This window comes from Mastigoproctus giganteus, chromosome 6 (assembly GCF_048544385.1).
Source record: "Mastigoproctus giganteus isolate SK-2022 chromosome 6, ASM4854438v1, whole genome shotgun sequence".
NCBI classification, from domain to species: domain Eukaryota; kingdom Metazoa; phylum Arthropoda; class Arachnida; order Uropygi; family Thelyphonidae; genus Mastigoproctus; species Mastigoproctus giganteus.
Window position 1 is genome coordinate 17,692,778 of NC_143580.1, and position 20,825 is coordinate 17,713,602.

The 20,825-nt window shown below is 35.1% G+C and overlaps 1 protein-coding gene across 2 annotated transcripts in view; it reads left to right on the forward strand.

Moving 5' to 3' along the window:
* Window positions 1-20,825, forward strand: part of Pkc98E (Protein kinase C) — a 238,221-nt gene that overhangs the window by 212,075 nt on the left and 5,321 nt on the right. For both annotated transcript variants that reach the window (XM_090375862.1, XM_090375861.1), the window contains one exon: window positions 1,391-1,537. In XM_090375862.1, the coding sequence (XP_090231988.1) occupies window positions 1,391-1,537 (147 nt within the window). The remainder of the gene's footprint in view (window positions 1-1,390; window positions 1,538-20,825) is intronic.

The window sequence follows — 20,825 nt, forward strand, 5'->3', positions numbered from 1 at the left end:
CAATATGTCTTGTGACATTCTCCTTCATGTCAGCCAGAGACTGAATTTTTGCATTGATGAACTTTGTCCTTTATACTTTAGGTAATACAGGGTCATTATAAAGTCCTTCTGCAGTTTTAAATTTTCATAACTTCCGTTCTATACATGATAAAATCAATCTGTAAAAAACGTTAGAAATGTAATTTAGTGAAGTTTAGTATCTACTAAGAGTGATTCATTTATTTTATTGTAGTTTAGCAAAAATTTTATTATTATTATGTTTCTTGCAGAATTGGACTTGACTAAATGGCTTCAATAGAAGAGAAAGTAAATTGTGTGCTGTGGTTGGCCAAGTTAAAGTCTGTAATCGCAGTACAAAAAATATTTAGAACCCATTAGAACAAAGATGCACCACACAGGAATTCCATAACTAACTGGATGAAAAAGCTTAAAGAAACAGGTTCTGTCAATGATAAACCACGATCTGGAAGGCCAAGTGTAAGTGAGGAAAGTGTGGCATCTGTAGAATGTTGAGAATTAACAATCCCAAGAATAAATATATGTAAAACTGTAATAAATTCTTTCACTTACCCTTTTTACAGATTGATTTTATTGTGCATAGAATGGAAGTTATGAAAATTTAAAACTGCACAAGGACTTTATAATGACCCTGTACATTTTATACAATAAAATTCACTTAAACAAATCAAGTGATTTAAATAGTGTTATTCACATTTAATCCCCCCCTCCCCACTTGTGTGATGGAAATGTTTTGCAGGAGAGTGAATCTCAAATTATAAAATGGAAGTCATTTAGAAAACAGGTTTTTGCTTAATGGATTTTATTTATAGTTAATGAAGGACATTATGTGGTTGTTTTCCATTAAGATTATTGCTAAATATAATACCACCCTTATACCACATGAAATTAATAATAATATAGTTTATTAAGCTATTTATCATTAACATAAAAACTATAATCAGACATAGCCAAACTCACAGATACAATAAAAACCTCGTAGAATTAAAGACAAACCTTAATGAAAACGATTTTTCAAACATGATCCAATTAATTTTCATTCAGTCCACAAAAACATGCATAGATTTAGGCGAATAGCGTAATAAACTATATTATTAATTTCACGTAGTATAAGATTGGTATTATATTTAGTAGTAATCTTAATGGATTTTGGTTAATGAAAGACTTTTGAGGAACATATGTATTCCTTTCATTAAATGAAGTTTACTTGTATAGTTTTAATAGCATACTTGAATAGTGTTGAATTTTCTTGTTTTATATATTTTTTTTACCAGAATTTAAAGTTTTTACATGCTAAACGACTTAATATCAGTTAATTTTTTGAATTTGTGTGTTTTGTTTTATTTATTTATTTATTTACTTCTTTCTACAGTTTATGACAAAAAATCCTGCCAAAAGACTCGGGTGTATGGCTTCTCAGGGAGGTGAACAATCTATCTTACATCACTCATTTTTTAAAGATATGGATTGGGAAGCATTAGAAGCTCGTAAAGTAAAACCACCTTTTAGACCTAAAATTGTAAGTATTTCTCTTATAACTTTTGTATTATGTTATGGGAAATGCATTCTGACTTATTGAATATGTGAACATGTTTCTGTTTTTCTATATCTGGATTTTTGATGTTAGCCTGCAAATTATACTCCTGCATGAGTCCATTACACCAGCCAACAAAAAAAAATTTTCTGTCATACCTCCACAACGAAAATATGTGATTCTGGAGGAAATAAATGTGCTGATTCAGAAAATCACCATAAAAAGTCTATCACATCTACATCAAAAGGTGTACGAACGTTTAATGTTAAAATAAAAAGATATATACGTATAATTCAAGTTTGTAATACAAATTTGAATAGTAAAAAAATATTATATTTTTTTACAATTACAGTTTTTTACAATTACAATTTATAAAAATATTAAAAAATGTTATATTTCAATAATATGTAATTGGCATACTTTTAATTGTCCTTAAAATGTTTGCTACTGAGGGATTTTCTCTTGTATTCCTGCTTACTCTCCCTCACAAGGAACCAGCAGTAATCCTCCATCATTACAGGATCCCAGAGACCTTTGTACCACTTTTCCATCATGGAAATATCTTTATGAAATCACTTTCCTTGTTCATCACTTGCATCTCCCAGAATTTCAGGAAAAAGTTCAAGATGGGAATGAAGAAAATGAATTTTCAATGACATTCAACAGCCCATGTTTTTATAGCAATCGAGTAAATTAGACACCAGCATTTCATAGTTTTCTTCTTTCCTATTACTCAATAAACCATGTACTAATGCCTTAAATGATCACCAAGCTGCCAATTCAACCTCTTTTAACTGGGTTTCAAACACATCGTCTTTCAAGAGTTTCCTAATTTTGGGTCCTACGAAAATTCCTTCCTTAAGTTTGGCATATGTTAAATTAGGAAACACACTTCTCAGATATGCAAATCCTTAACCTTCTTTATCTATAGTCCCTTCACGAAATTTTTCATCAATCCAAGTTTGATATGCAGGGTGGAAGAAGAACCTTGTTTGATTGCACTAAAGGAATACATTTTACCTTACGTTGTCCTGGTATGTACTTGTCCCAGTGTTGCACAACATAATGTTCTTCTGTTGCACGGCTGTCCCACAAACACAAAAATCAACAATATTTTGTTAACACCCCCCCCCCTTGCAAACCAATAACCTTAAGATCACTGCAACCATAATCCTGGTATTTTATAGCATGTAGAACCTTAGATATGCTTTCATGACTTCCTTTAAGTCCAACTGAATGAAACACAGGGAGTGATGGAAATTCATTGCCATTATGAAGCAAAACTGCTTTTAAACTTAATTTTGAGGCATCTATGAATAAACTCCATTCATCTGACTTATGCATGATGCGTAGTTCTTTCAGAAGTCCAATAATGTCTTTGCAAAAACACAACTGCTCTCTGTAGCAAAATATTTCGAAAACTTTTCATGTCTTTTTCAAAACACTGAAATCTTTGTTCCTGCTGCGAGTATATTCCACTGCTGTAACCTAGAACCTAACAGTTCAGCTTGTTCTTTAGGAAAATTTAAGGCTCAAACAAAATCATTCAACTCATCTTGTTTGATTAAATGTACCTCACTACCTAAACGACAGTCAACATCTTGTGAAGTTGAGGCTTTCAGGGAATTCTCAACTTGAACTTGATCATTATTATCTTCCGCACTACTGTTATCCCATGTTTTTTTGGTGACACTGGTACTGGCAATTCATCACTGTGGAATGGGCCGAATTGCAGAAGGTATATTTGGATATATTATAGTGTTTGCTTTTTTTAGACATACCAGATATATTTGTCATACAGAAGTAGCAATCATTAATGTGGTTAGATGGTTCTTGCCAAACCATAGGGACTGCAAAAGGTAACGCTTTGAGTTTTCCATGTAACCACTTCTTAAGGTTTGTTGTACAGGTAATACACTTTTGAGATGCCCAAGGTTTTTCTTGATCGCCAATTTTACCGAAATAAAAAGATTATGAAAGTTTTATAATGTCATAGATATGTTTCCTAGACATATTGGACAGACAACTTTTGTAGCCAAGACCTGCTAATATTCATAAAATCGGACATATGCTAACTTATTGTGATTTTCTCTTATAGAGGATCCATGTCCTCGTTTTGAATTTAAAATCAGTGGTGTGAATTTTAATCAATAAAAAATAGAGTAATAAATAGAAATATTATATTTTAAGTCAGAAATTATTTTTTCAGGAATAACTGCATCCAGGTAAGATGTAAATAGAATAGTATTAAAAAACCTGGCCAGAGATAAATAAACCTTGCAAGAGGACAAAGGAATCCTAAATCCATGCATGCCAAATAATTGGAAATATAAAGGGAGATAAATCCCAGAAGCTTGATGGGGGCTTTTCGTTTATACCATCTTCAAAGGGGAAGTGAACCCTTGTCAAAGGCCCTATTTATAGCCCAGGCACATTCCATTGCTGTATTCCAAGGGTGTCGAACTGGCAGCCTGCGGGCCGGATGCGGCCAGCGACAAATTTTTTGTGGCCCGCAATGCCCAAAAATAAAATGTTAAAGTAAACAATTAAAAAGTACCTATTTATAATTCTAGAATATAAGGATTAAAAAACCTCTGTAATAAATATAAAAATAATCATTTTAATTGATAATAATTTAAAAAAAAAGACTGTATCAATGGAGCCTTGATTAGAAAGAACTAAAAATATAAATAGTAATTTCAAATGAATGAAAATTGAAATTATTATCTTTAAATAACATTGTAACTCTTTAGTTTATTTTTTTAAAAATAAAAGAGTTACATTTTATTTTTTTAAATATTTTTTAAATGGAGAAATCTTAATCTAAATTTCTTTTACATTTAAACTAATATTACAATATTGTAAATGTAGCGTGTTTTATAATTTTATCCAAAAGATACTTCATTCATACTAGTTTCTTTGTCGGGATCTGTTGTGTTGTGTGCGTTGTGTTTGCTATCTATAATTTAACAAATGCCTAAGTAAACATGTTTTTTTTTTTATAATTTTAATTTAAACTACAGAATTTATATAGAAAATGTCGCTTTCAACACCAGTCAAGAAAAGAAAAATTGATAACTAGGGAAGAAAATTCCAAGAAAAGTGGGAGCTGAACTATTTTTGTATGGAAGTGAACAGTAAAATTACATGCTTAATTTGTTAAGGAAAATATTAGTGTTGCTAAAGAATACAACATTAAGCAGCATTATAACTGTAATTATAAGGAACAATATTCGGGCTTCGAAGGAAAAATAAGAGAAGAAAATTTAAAACAATGAAGAAAACACTTCATAGTCAACAACAAGTATTTACAAAATTCATGAAAACTAATGAATCAGTAGTAAGAGCAAGTTACGAAATAAGCTATTTGTTAGCAAAACGTTCAAAATCGTTCTCGGATGGTTCGTTAATTAAAGATAAAAGCAGCTGAAATCATCTGTCCTGAAAAAGTGCAATCATTTCGCGATATTTCATTATCAAGAAATACAGCAGTAGAGAGAATTAGCAAAATGGCAGATAACATCAGTTCACAATTACAGGATATATCTACAGAAGTCTTGTTCTTTTCAATTGCAATTGATGAAAGTACAGATATACGAGATGTTGCTCAAGTTGCTGTATTTTTTCGTTGTTGCGATAATAACATGAGACAGTAACAATTCACCGAAGAATTGTTGGAAGTTATCCCTCTTCTTGGAATTACGATTGGCGAAGATATTTTTGCTGCTGTGTGGAGCATTTTAGAAAAGTGTAAGCTTCCACTTGACAGACTTGTCTGTAACAACCGACGGTGCTAAATCAATGACGTGAAAATCGAGGATTTGTGTCAAAATTGATTAGAAAATTACAAGCTGAGTACCCAAATAAACCGAAAACCATGGCTGTCCACTACCTTATTCATCAAAAAGTTCTGTGTTTAAAAATATTAAAAATGGACGATGTATTGAAAACAGTAACAAAAACAATCAACTTTATTCGAGCGAGAGCACTCAACCATCGGCAGTTTACTTCTCTTCTTAAAGATTTAGAATGCGAGTTCGACGATCTTCCTTATTATAAAGAAGTTCGATGGTTATCATGCCACAAAGTTTTAAAGAGATTTTATATGCTTTTGGAGGAAATAACAGTTTTTCTTGAAATGAAAAATTAAAATGTATCAGTTATAAAAAATCCTTTTGGATTAAGGATTTGGCATTTTTAATTGATATTACACGCCACCTCAATAATCTTAACATTTCATTTCAAGGTAAAAATAAGTTAATAACGAACATGTACGATGCAATAGCAAGTTTTGTACAAAAACTAACATTTAAAAATCATTTAAAAAAGACGTTTGACCCATTTTCCTACTTGTGAGCAGTTAAAAACAAAATCAAAATTGCTCTTTCTCACAATATTGTGACAAAATTGAGGAAATCAAAAACTAATTCGATAAGCGTTTTAATGATTTTAAAGAGTTAGAAGATATGTTTTCTCTTTTTGTTGGACCTTTTTCATTTGAAATCGAAAAAGCTCCCACTTCGATTCAACTGGAATTAATTGATTTCCAAAATGATTCATTTTTGAAAGACAAATGTCGAGAAGTAGGAATTCCAAAAATATATTCTTACTTAGGTGAAAAATACCCGGAAATTAAAAAGTTTGCTGCTCAAATTATGTGCTACTTTGGAAGTACATACTTATGCGAGCAATTATTTTCATGTATGAAATTAAATAAAACGGTGTATAGATTGAGATGGACAGATAAACATCTTTCCGACATACTGAAATATGTTCCCAGTCTTTGACTCCTGATGTTGAAAAACTAGTAGGGGTTAAATGCTGGCAGGTTTCCAGGAAAACAAATTAATTATTTTCATAAATATATTGAATATTTAATTTTTAAATAAAAATAATAATATAACAATTATATATACTAAAACCAAAGGAGCACAAGGCAGCCAAAGTAACACACCTCTATTAGTTACAATTTATTAGGAGACGTTTCGGAAATTGTTATTGTTACAAAATCCATCTTCAGTCTTTGTAGCAATTTCTGAAACGTTTCCTAATAAATTGTAACTAATAGAGGTGTGTTACTTTGGCTGCCTTGCGCTCCTTTGGTTACCAGTTTATCAACAGCCACTTTATTCCCATTTCTTCACTATACATACTAAATTCTAAATTACTTGTATTCTGTAGATCTGAATAAAAATTTAAATGTTAATTACATATGTGTTTTAATTATCCTGATTATGTTACTGAATCCTGAATCAATATATAATATTTAAGAAAATTTTATGCGGCCCACGAAAATCATACCAACACACAAAATGGCCCATGACAGAAATGAGAGTGACACACCTGCTGTATTCCGAAAGGGTGGGGGGGATTGAGTAGGCGAAAGGAAGAGAAGAAAGATAGAAGGAAAATTCCCAACCCCCTCATATTTTACAAATAGTTTGAGAATTGGAAAACTTAGAGATTTAGAACAGCTTAAAGATTTTTTTGGAGAAAGAATATGAAAGTTTCCACTCTGAAATCCAGGTGCATGACTACCCCTCCCCGTTAGTAGAGGTCCTTTCAGTCCTTCATGAGTTGAATAATGTAGATGAAAGGCTACAATTCACAATAGAAAATGAAGAAAATGACAGCATAAACTTCTTAAATCTAAAATGAACAAGAAATGCCACCAAAATCAACACTAAAATATATCATAAACCTACAAATAAGGGAAATTATTTGCATTTTAACAGCTACAGACTCCCTTTCTCACAAAAAATCAATCTTAATAGCCCAGTTCAGAAATGCCTTCAAGTATTCATCTTTAGAGGATGACTGTAAACAGGAAATCGAATCACTTAAGAGCAGATTCTTCAACCACGGCTACCTGAAATAGCTCATAAACAGTGTCTAAAATACTGCTGAAAGAAACAGTAAAGGAAAAACAAAACGCGAAGTTATGAAAAAACAATGGATAAGCATCCCATATGTTGAAACATGCCGACAACCTTTGAAAACAGTTTTCAAGGATTCCAGAGTAAACAGCCTTCAGCAGCTCCAAGAAACTATGGATATACCTTAAAAATTCAACAAACAACAAAAAAACAATAGATTTTAAACAACACGCAAACGTAGTTTATGCAATTCCTTGCAAACAAGACTGGTGTGTGTGTGTGTGTGTGTGTGTGTGTGTGTGTGTGTGTGTGTGTGTGTGTGTGTGTGTGTGTGTGTGTGTGTGTGTGTGTGTGTGTAGTGCTATTTTTTGTAAAAAAATAGGTGCTGGTACTCATTCTTTGCTATCAGGAAAAGTACTCTAAAAAAATTTTTTACCCGATATTGTTACTTTCGTAGTAATGTTTTTGGAATAAGAACAATAAATTTAGTATATTAACACAGTTTATTAAGTATAAATTAATTATTCAGTATATATAGAAAAATAAGTAATACAAAGGGTACTAGGAAAGTTTTGCAATATGACGCAACAATGAATCACAGGAAGCTGCTTGTTGCTGCATGTTGAGACATGTTCATACGTGCATAGTAGCCGCTGCGCCAAGTCGATGGGTTCAGTTATTCATTAGTAGTGAGAGTGTAAAGTGCTTGCGATGGCATCGTGGTCACGAAATGAGATAAGGACAGTTTTGCGGTATAATTTCGTGCGTGGTTTAACCATAGACCAGTGCTTAGAAGAAATGACTCTTGCACTAGATGATGATTGTCCACATCGTACAATGATATTCAGGTGGTATAGAGAATTCAAAAGGGGAAATTTCATCTGGAGGATTCTGAGAGGCTGGGAAGGCTACGAACGTCAGTTACGGAGGAAAACGTTACTGCTTTGAGGAAAATGCTTGACGAAAACAGGCGAGTGACCTACCAACAGATAGAGGATACTTTGGGCCTAAATGCACCAGCAATTCGTTCGATTCTGCAAGATCATTTGCATGTGAAGAAACTTTGTTCTCTCTGGGTGCCGCATCAACTGACTGAAGAGCAGATGACACGACGTGTGACTTGGTGCCGGGAGATGTTAAAAAAGTTTGATAAGGGACAATCTCGGTATGTGAACAACATCGTGACAGGTGACGAGACTTGGCTGTACTATTACGATCTGCCGACCAAGGCTCAAAACAAAGTTTGGGTCTTTGATGATGACGACACACCCGTAATTGTCAGAAAATCCCGATCTGTAAAGAAGAAAATGATAGCTGTATTTTTCAAATCGAGTGGAATTGTATAACATGTCGTTTTGGACACGCAGAAGACAGTCACAGCTAAGTGGTATACTGAACAATGCCTGCCTAAAGTCATTGGATCTACGAAGAACCTGCGGCCAAAGTCAAGAATGGACGCCTGGTACCTCCATCACGATAATGCTACAGCTCACCGCGCCAAAGCCTGCACCGAATATTTGACCACGACAGGACTGAAACTTCTCGAGCACCCTCCCTACAGGCCAGACCTTGCTCCCTGCGACTTTGCACTGTTCCCGCATGTGAAAATGAAGCTAAAAGGGAGGTGGTTTTCCAGTGATGAGGACCTTTTACGGGCTTGGGACAACGAGTGTGCTTTACTCCCTAGTGAAACTTGGCAGAACTGGTTTAAAGATTGGTTTCGGAGGATGGAGAGGTGTATTGAATGTAGAGGAAATTACTTTGAAAAAATTAAATAAACAAAGCTGTATTGCAAAACTTTCCTAGTACCCTTTGTATGTGAATAAATCGGTCAACTGCTATGTGCCGGGCACTCAGGATGACATGAATGGTCATTAATGTAGTATCTCAAATAGAGAGCTTTATGGTAACTGAAAAAAGTTTCTAGTACCCCGGCTTGACCCAAAACAGTGGAAATAACGAAAACGTCTATTTGAGTCTTTCTAGTTGTTGTGAGTGCCAAGGGTGGGAGAAGCGACTCAGACATCTTCCTAGAGAAGAGATTCAAGTCTCTGGAGAGAGAAGCGACTGGCAGATGAGGGCCGTGCAAGACTCGAGCAGGCACCTCTCCACCACCACCGCATCAACACTGGCTCTGAATATCTCCTTGCCGGGACAACTCCAGCTTTGAAAATTGTTAAAAATACTTCTGGATTTCGCAAAATTTATAAATGTCCTTTATAGAGCTGTTAACTAACTATTTAGCAACCTTTTTGTCACCAAAAGGATAGTTACAGAGAAGCGTGCTATCGAAATGCAATAAAATTTTGTTTTTTTAATTTTAACACAAAGTAAATGCTGGATTTCAATTGGAATAGTTTTCCCTTCATAAGCATCGAATAACGCAAAGCTAATGTGATTTTTAAATTTTTAGCTCCGTTAGCGACGGAAATAGAGAGGGGGACACGAAAATTACTCACATTTTCCTGTCTGGCGCCACCATTTTTAATTTTAAAAATATTTTAAAATTATATTTTAAACATACTCGTTGAGCTCTTTCCAACGGTGTATAATAAGCTATAGGTTGTCGACATTTTTGTTCCCCCCCACATTTTATCCCCCCTCCATTTCTCAGACAAATTTTTGTCAACAATGATCAATATGGCGTTATGTTGGCCCACTTGGATGTGCAAACCCATGCAAAATTTCTAGTCAATAGGTTGTCACAGCATTGTTCCAGAGATACAATGCTGTGACAGACAGGCAGACAACCGAGTGACATTTTAAGGGTCCTTCATTAGACTATGGCCCCTAAAAATAATAAGTAAAAATAAATAAAATAAGTAAAAATAATTTTATAATAAAGTTTTTGTAGAATATTCCAAATTTTTATTAAGTTTTCATCCGACACTCTATGCCGACTTCTTTTCTTCCTCTTTGTGTGTCTCTTGATGTTTCCGAAGCAGCCATGAATCGACATATTTTGCTGGATCGAAGCAGGTCAGCGGCAGCCTACAATTTTAAAAAACAGTAGTGAAGACACTGTTTTTGTCATCAGTGAAGCTCTGGTTGGGCTGACAATCGGATTCATTTGTGAAAATCCTCGTTCACATTCACTCGATGAATTTGGTTATGTTATGTTATTTGGTTTTTAGGAGCATTAGCAACTAAGGCCATATTGCTCCGGGATATGCGGTGGTCATTCCCTGACCTTTCCGCATCCTCCGTATTTGGTGGTGATGGGCTCGAACCCCGGTCTAATCAAGAAGCGTGTGCTACGCACTGCTGCTCCTTCCCACCTGGCTACGGAGGCACCTGATGAATTTGGTATCATAGTCAGAGCGTCCATCAAATTCTTCAATTCTTCCGAAACTATCTTTTCAATTAGGTATCCCCGAAATCCACGAATTGCATTTAACTGTAACCTAATTGACAATTTTCTAACTTCATTTTCACCAAATGCCGACAATTCATGCTTAGAAGGTTTAATAACTTCATTGTCCTCGTTTTTCTTCTCTCATCATCAGTATTGTTGCCAGTTCTTAAATTAAATTTTTTTTTTTTTTTAAACTGTCCAAAATGTCACTGTCATTCAGATATTCAGGTACTGTGATCATGTAAACAGAGATAGGGAAAATTTACGGAAAAATGTGGATAACGCACTCCTGCAAAACAACAGATGATTATTTGTCGGGGTAAAAGAAAATCACTTTTCTAATTCTCGAACAGGATATTTAAAATTTTACAGCATTTTAAATTTTGTTAATTATCAAAAAAAATCTCATTAAATGTTTTTGTTCGGTAAATATAATTGTGTATTGTACTTAATAAAATTTTCAAATATTTTCAATTTTACTTTTACGTGCAACAAGATAGGGGAAAAAGGAACACACTAAAGGAATCTAACTTTGAATTTTTCTGAATATGGCCCCTGTACGGGAAATGTTTGGACACCACTGCAGTAGAAAGTGGACCAGAGCCCTTTGGGAATACACCTTGATCTGCTCACTGCAGACCCGCACGACTTCTCCGTATGTGGGGCAGGTGGTCGGATAGGTTTTACCAGGTACCACTAAGTTATAGAATGGTAATCCCTTCAGCCCTCTTAATTCGCGCAGCAGCACTAATTGCCTAAATTGCCTGAAGGCCAGAAATGCGAACAGGGCGTACCAAGTTAATTCTCTCCTAATCCGTTCGCTATATGAAAATTTTCTCGCTCAACGGAAAGTATTTTAAATGTAACTTCCAAGGGTAATTCAAAATAATTAAACAGAGGTCTAACTGAGTAATTTAGAATTATAAAAATGGTTACAGTTTTATATAGAAAAATATCTTAACAATAGACAGTGAAAAATGTAAATTTAGTTAAATAATTTTAAGCTTATTTGAATAGTAGATAAACATGTGAAAAAAATTTATGGAATATTACAAATTTCAAGGTGCACTGCATCCAAATGTCACATGTCACTGTTAATAAATGTGCCGGTACTCCATACCGTTGCGTACCATCACAAAAAAGCACTAAATATATATATATATTTAGTATATATATATATATTTAGTGCTAAATATATATATATATATATATATATATATATATATATATAAGCCAATTAATCCAAAAATTAAATAGAGAGATAAAATTAATAAAAATATATATTAAAAATAAATAAGAAAAAATAGTAGGAAAGCTAACATAGATGGCAGCAGAAAAGCACAATCCACTACATGTTGCTTATAATAAGCTAAATTAAAATAGGATATTTGCCAGTAGCATGGCAAACCAGTAGAGTGAAAAAGAACTTAGCCAAATAAAATAGCATAACAATAACAGAAAAGTATATGGGGGGGGGGGGATAAAGAAGAAGAGAGTAGTGTTGAAGCAACATTCCTAAAATAATTTAGAAAATTAAGCCAATTAAAAAAAATTTAGCGGCGTCCCCTTGATGGCACCCGTTTCCGAATTATGTGAAATCTCACTAAGGTGGAAACATAGACTAACAACATTACATGACCAAATAAATTGAAAATAATAATTAATAAAATGAACAAAATAGAATAAAATAGACTGACCATTATGCCTCATCTTGACAGAGGACCACTAGGCCAATAATAGTCAGGGAATCACTGCATTTCGAACGCTAAACAAATCCATGCAACAAATCCATTTATTTGGTCGTGTAATGTTGTTAGTCTACGTTTCCACCTTAGTGAGATTTCACGTAATTCAGAAACAGGTGCCATCAAGGGGGTGCCGCTAAATTTCTTTTAATTGGCTTGATTTTCTAAATTATTTTAGGAACGTTGCTTCAACATTACCCTCTTCTTCTTTATTCCCCCCCCCATATACTTTTCTGTTATTGTTATGTTATTTTATTTGGCTAAGTTCTTTTTCACTCTACTGGTTTGCCATTCTACTGGCAAATATCCTATTTTAATTTAGCTTATATATATATAGGCAGCATGAGAACATCATTACATACGTGAATGCAAAAGCACAAAAACAGTTTAAAAGTAGCCTCGAATAATAAAGAAAAATTGACTGAACAGATAAAATTAGTTCTTAGTTGGTAGCTCATCACTTAGACACAAGACATTACTCATCCTTTGAAAACACCATAATGTAGATGAAAACAAGACACAAAATTTAAGTTAGAAACCAGTGAGACTCTAGCAATAAGATCAATAAACATACATAGACCAATAATAATTTATGAGCAGTGGGATCTAAAACTGATATCCTACAAGTTCAAATTTAATAACAAATCATTAACACCCCCCTCCCTCCCTTCCATTCAGGACCTCTACTAATGGGGACAGGTAGTCACGCACCTGGATTTCTGAGTGTAAACTTTCATATTCTTTCTCAAAAAAACCTTTAGAACTTTAAGCTGTTCTAAATCTCTAAATTTTCAAATTCCCAAACTATTAGTGAAATGCAAGGGGGGGGGGCAGGAATTTTCCTTCTGTCCTTCTGCTCTTCCTTTCACCTACTCAAACACATCATGACGCATCTGGAATATGGCAATGGAATGTGCCTGGGCTATAAATACAGGACAGATGTTCGACACTTGTTCGCTTTCCCTTTGAAGATGGTATAAATGAAAAGCCGCCATCAAGCTTCGGGAATTCATCCCCCTTTATACTTCCAATTATTTGTCATGCATGGATTTAGGGTCAAAGCTTTCTTTTATTCCTTTGTCCTCTTGCAAGGTTTATTTATCTCTAGGCTGGTCTTTCAATACTATTCTAATTACATCTTACCTGGATGCAGTTATTCCTGAAAAAATCTCAGGTAAGAGAATTTCTGACTTAAAATATAATATTTATAAAATTTAATATTCCTATTTATTACTCTATTTTTATTTGGTTAAAATTCACACCATTGATTTTAAATTCAAAATGAGGACACAGATCCTCTACAAGAGAAAATCACAATAAGTTAGCATATATCTGATTTTATAATATTAGCGGGTCTTGGCTACACAAGTTGTCTGTCCAACATGTTTAGTAAAACGTTTTGAGACAATAGGCTTCCCATAATGATTTTTACATGATATCAGATATTTTTCCTTTGAATCTTTCAGGTAAACCATCCCCAAACATAACAAAAATTGTCTGAATGAATGATACATTTCCTATGTGTCTGATTATTCATTGTAGCACTAAATGAATTTCTAAAAATGTAAATTCAGTTTTTAACACTACTATATAAAAACAACACAAATTCAATTTTTATCACTAACACAGTATACAGATATGGCAACTTACTAGTTCTACTCATGTGAAAACACTGAAAGGAAAAATATTTGTGAATCAGCAGGTAGAGCTGAAAATTATTATACTGCTACTGCAAGGGTTGCAGGCCGCACCCTCCTACTCGAGGGGCTGTTTATGTTTTGAGGATAGATTTACAACCTGAGAACTTGTCACTATCAGTTATTACTTAGAAAACTTTGGCACAGCCTACAAAAATCCTCACCAAAAACTCTTTAATTGTGCTCTCTTCAAATTGTAAATTGTTGCATCGGAATTTGAACCTGAGGACCATAGGTAGAAGTCTATGTTTATCATAAGAAAACAGAGGCCAGAATTGATTGCTAAAATTAAGAGAATTAGCCTATATCTGTTAAAATAAATCAGTATATCATACATACTAAGCTGCCTACATTATACAAAATTGGCATATTTTGGTAAAACGTAACCCCCCTCTATATTTAATGACATGATGTGTAACTATCGTGGTGATTTTCGAAATCTATGCATAAAAATTGGTTGAAAGCAGGATTTAAGTTCTTGGAGGTAAAAATCATGTTGGCTAATGTTATTAGTTGTTGATCTGAAACAACCCCTCCCCCCCCCCAAAAAAACAAATTTATACAGTAAAAGTTCAAAAATCTGGACTGCTCAGGGACTGGATCGGTTCAGATTTTCCGAATTCTCAGGCAGTACTTTTAAAATTCAAATTTAAGATGGAATAAAGAAGAGATGACCAGATAAATTTTGACAGTTTATTCATTAGCAAATAAAGCATGCTTCATTTATCAAAACGAGCAGTTTTAAAGAAAAATAAAGTCATCTGACAAAGTTGTAAACAAAAATTTTCACCAAAAAAAAAAAAGAAAAAAAGAGCGTGTAATGCTTGAAATTGTGTTTAAAAATGAACAATGGAAAATAAAAATATAGTATGTAAATGAAAGCAGAAGATACATATTTTATATAAATTAATTATTTGTTTTAGTTAAACGAAACATTTTCATATAAAATACAAAGTTCGAAAAACAAACATATTTATTCGTTCTTTTCTGCAATTTCTGTTGCACTGCTTGTGGATGGAACACTTGCAGCTTCTACTCTATCTGCCGCACTGCTTGATGCTTCTATTGCTTTCTTTAAATATTTTCATATATCATCTTGTTTACGACTTTGTAATTACTTTGTGATAAAATTATTATGCAGCATGTGTGCATGCATGACGTCCTGAAGACTGAAGCTATGGTTCTGTTCCATAAATTTAATAACTGTTTAAACGGACTTTTCTGCAGTAGCCCAAGATATCTTTTCTTCTTCAACTTTGTCGTTTTCTTCACCAGATTCTTCTGAATAATTCTCTTCTATCTTATCAGGAGTTATAATGCTTTGAATAATTTCTTGATCAGTGAAAGTCGCTGCAACTTCAGCATCATCTTCAATGTGTATTCACTCTTCTATGTCATCAGCATTAAGTTTGCATAGAGGGTTGTCTTCTGTACATAATTTAACAGTTTCTATCAGTTTTTTCACTGCAGATGCCTTCAATTTTGTGTGAAATCCTTTAAAATCTTCGTTTTGATCAGATTGTAGATCTTCAAACGTTATGTTCGGCCATAACTTTTGCCACACTCTTAAAAGAGTTACAGGCTTGACTGCATTCCATGCAGTCGCGAGTGAAAATGTTGAATCTTTGATTGTAAAACTGTGTTGAAATTCTGAAGGGTCGACATTCTTATGCATCATTTTCGTCATAAAATCATTTTTATTGTGACATTTAAAGTTCCTAATGATTCCTTGATCCATGGGTTGAATTAATGGTGTTGTGTTTGGTGGCAAGTAACATGCAAAAATATTTCTGCAATCAGACACTAATTTTGATTCATCTAGGTAGGCCCTACAGTTGTCGAGAAGTAGCAGGCACTTTGTATTTGCAGACTTCCCCAATTTTCTCAAGTTCTGACAAACTGATGGAACAAAATCATGAACAAACCAATCACGAAATATATCTTTGTCCATCCAAGCATTCTTTTGGGTTTTATAGGTCACGGGTAAGTGCACAATTCCTTTAAAAGGCCTGTGGGCATTGAAATTTACCAATCACCAAAAGCTTAATTTTATACTGACCTGAAGCATTAGCAACACATAAGAACTGTTACTCTTTCCTTATTAAGCTTAAACCCTGTTGCATTTGTTCTTGGTTTCCAGCCAACGTTTTTGTGGGTAAACACTTCCACACAGGACAAAAATTATAACGTTGCCATGGTTTGATTGCTTGTTTCAAAATGGAGACCTCGAGCTCACTTGTTATCACTGGGCATCTGTGGTACTCATGCATGCATGCTCACATACAAAAGTCCGCTAAATTTAAAAAAGTTTGTGAGGTGGGTTTACATAAAGTACGGATTCTTGGGTGGTCCGGATTTTCAGACTTTTACTGTATATTGAAAAAATTTATCTTAAATTTTCACATATTAATAATGCAAAATTCAATCATCAACAATATTAATATATTTTATTGTATATAATACAAGTAAATAGAAAAATATAATGAAAATATATTCATAACATAATTGATTTCACGGTTTTGCTATACAGAAAGAGAACAACTATTAACAGTTTCTTTCTGAGTTTGGCTGTGTTCTTTGTTGGATTAGAAATTCAGTTATAGAAAACTCTCTCACTGGTTATGCTGTTGGCATGGATGGCAAGAATGAAATGAGCCACAGTTGCAAGATTTGGATTTTTTTTTTTTTTTTTCTTGTTTTGAAAATTTAACTGTGATATAATTTGAGATTTTATCAGTGTAGGAAAAAAATTTTCATCGCTTGAATCTTTCATGTCGACTAAATTGTCTGCCTTCATCTTTCATTCTATTAAACCTGTTAATTCTGCTCTTTTGGTGTCATGTGCCAATGAATTATAGCCACACGGCAGCCCAACCCTCGGGTACCCAACCTAGTGCAGGACTCTACCTTAGATATTCAACACACCATGTTCGTTCATGTGAACCATTGGAAAACATGAGAATAGAAACATGCCACATTTTGTTTGATATGCTTACCTGCATGTAAAGTGCAAATTCCGATACACTTAAACATCACTGGGTAGCTAGCAGTCATAGTACTTGTTCAGATGCACAAGATTAAAAACTTTTATTCTGATTTTTGGGAGTGACAACATTAAAATTCTGACAGTTGCCAATGTCACGTTTTGGGAGTCATGAAAGCTATTGTCACTTTTATGAGGATTCAGTGAAAAGGCGTGATTTAGCATTAGCAGAGGCATACAATACAGGAATGCAAGCTTATGCAACATCAGCCAAAAAAAACCCACTCCCGTTTCACCCCTCCGTTCGTTCCAAATACCTGTCCAGCTCGGCCTAAAATTTATTTAGGCTATCAACTTCCACAGCAAAAGATGGAAGTCTGTTCCACCAATCAACTAACCGCTAACTAAAGGCAAACTTCCGCACATCTGTCCTACAACTCTCTTTCCTCAATTTGAATTTATGCCCTCTCAGGTAATTATTCTGAGCAAGAGGAAGAATCCCATCAGCATTGAGCATGCTCAAACCATTCAAAGCTTTATACACCTCAATCGGATCACCTCGCAGGTGCCTCGTTTCCAGACACTGTAATCTGCAAAACTTAAGCCTTTCTTCATAAGAGCAACGCTTCGTTCCATTCACTAATCTTGTTGCCCTTCTCCATACTCATTCCAGCAGCTCTACATCCTTCTTAAAATGAGGCCTCCAGACCTGTATACAGTAAAGGTGTGGCCTGACCATTGCCTTATACAAGGGGATAAACACCTCCTTATCCCTGCTAGAAAAATTCCTGTATATCATTGACAAGACACCATAAGCTACTCTTGCAGACCATCTGCACTGCTCTGAAAACTTCATATCTGCCTGCACAATTACCCCCAGGTCCTTTTCATTCTCTACCACTGTCATCATGTCAGTGTAGTACCACAGAGTTGATACGTTACTCTGGGGTTACCTATGTAGTATTTTACATTTGTCAATGTTAAACTTCATTTGCTACCTCTCAGCCCATCTGCTCAACTTTTCTAGATCCTGTTGCAGCAGCAGCATACTGTCATTGGTGTCCTTAACAACCCTGCCAAACTTTGTATCGTCTGCAAACTTGGACATTAAGCTTGATATACCATCATCAATATCATTTATAAATACAGAAAACAACAATGGATCCAACACTGAACCCTGAGGGACTCCACTAATAACATTAGTCCACGATGAGCAGTGTCCATTGATTACCACTCTCTGTCTTCTCCCACTCAACCATCCCTTTATCCATAGCAGCAATTTGCCTCCAATGCCACACTGCTCCAATTTGTGCAGCAGTCTTCCATGTGCTACAGTATCAAAAGCCTTTCTAAAGTCCAAATATATGATATCAAAGTTATTCCCTGCATCCAGTTCCTTTGTGACCACATCATAGTATCCAGTCAAATTGGTCAAACAAGACTTCCCCGTTACAAAACCATGCTGTGTCCGAGCTATAACTGAAGTCTTGTCTAGATGATCCTGCAGTGCTTCTTTGATCAATGCCTCCATTAATTTCCCTGGAACAGAAGTTAAACTAACAGGGCTATAATTACTTGTCGCCCTTTGATCCTGCTTTGTGAATTGGGGGCACATTGGCACATCTCCAGTCAATGGGTACCTCCCCTGAGTCCAAGGAAGCTCTCATAATTATGGCTAAGGTTTTGCTTACTTCCTTTGCTGCCTCCTTTAATATAACTGGATAGATCCCGTCCACCACGGGTGCCTTTTTTATGTTCATCTTCAACAATTTCTCCTCCACTTTCCTCTCAGTTATTACAAAATCATCTATCTCACTGTCAGAGTTTAACTCACCCCTGGCATTCTCCTCCCTGAATAACTCCTCATGGGTAAATGTAGATGCAAAATACTCATTTAGTTTGTTAGCCACCTGAGCAGGATCATCAACAGTTGAACCATCAGTATCCAGTGGACCAATCTGCTTCATCCCTTTCCTTCTGCAGTTTACATAGATAAAGAACTCTTTGCTTTTTTCTATCCATCCTTTGCCAAAGATTTCTCATAATCTGCCTTTGCCTGCCCAATCTCCATTGTGACTTGATTACAGACCAGCTTATATCTATCATAGGCTTCCATGTCACCCCTTAATTTATATGTATCCCATGTATTTTGCTTTGCCCCATGTCTCATTACTTCATCTGACGTCCATTTAATCCTAAACCTTGAACAATATTTCTTAGTTGGTATATAAAGCCTAGTAGCTTCCAAGATTAATTCTTTGAATGCGTCCCATTTTAAATCTGCTGTTGGTAACATAATCAGTTGGTCCCACTGTATAGAATTTAAATACTGTCTCATACCATCATAGTCACCTTTACGAAAGCAAAAACCCTTCCCTTTACCCCTGATGGTAGTTACCTCCTTGAGTAAATCCCACTTCAGCACACTGTGATCACTGCCACGCAGTGGTTCCTTTATCTGTAGATTCTCAATGCATGAAGAATCACTGCTGATAATCAAATCAAGAGTATTACTCCCTGTAGCTGCCTCCCGAACACGCTGATGTAGAAAACAATCATCCAATAAATCCACAAAAGCCTTGCTAGTGTGTGTGTGACCAACCCACAAATTCCAGTCAATATCCTGGAAATTAAAGTTCCCCATTATAAGACTCTCTGATTTACTGGCCCACTATTTCCCTGTACAGTTTTTTATTATGCTCATCAGAACCATTAGGCTTATCACACACTCTTACTCTCATTTTTTATCTCCCAGTGCTTATGTCACACCAAACTGACTCGACACTGCACTGTCCAGCAATGTCGACCAGCTGCACTTCCTTGGATTTTGTGCGTTTCTTAACTAATAGACACATCCTCCTTTCCTATCCTGTTTATCCTTCCTGTACACATTGTATTCCCCAAATTCTAGTTCTGCATTCCTTATATCTGTGTGACACAATGTCTCTGATATCCCAACAATATCTGCGTTTGATGTTTTGACCAGCACCTCAAATTCATTAAATTTATTTACCAACCTCCTAGCATTGGTGTATACGCAAGTATACATGCACCTGTTCCTATTCTTAGCTACCCTAACACAACCCATGTGTTTACTTGTACCGCAATGACTCCCAGCAGTCTCTGAAATACCCGGCTGCTACTCATTCCAATAGAAGTAGTGCAAGATTCACTTTCACCTCTGCCAGCGGCTACTGTTAATCTGTTAGTCCGTGTAGCTCCCCAAGCTAGCAGTTTTCCGACCCACCTAACAGTGCCTCGATAGCATCAGGAAATATACTTGCACCCTTTCTATTTAAGTGTATCCCATCCCTGTAGAAGCAGTCTCTCCTATTAACAAGCACAGACCAGGCTGAAAAAAATTCTACGCCTTGAGCCTTGCACAATCTTTCCAGGGTGGAATTGATCTACAAGGCTCTCATCATATACTCCCTCCAATTGTGTCTGGGCAGAATTGCAGACACTTTCAAATTCAACCCTAATTCACAGCTTTTTTTTGAACAGGACCTGTACTTGTTAAGTAATTTTGCCGGTCTCCTACTCTTAATATCATTTGTGCCAATGTGTACAACAATATCACCTTTGGTGCCCTTAAAAGATGATATCTGCTCTACAAC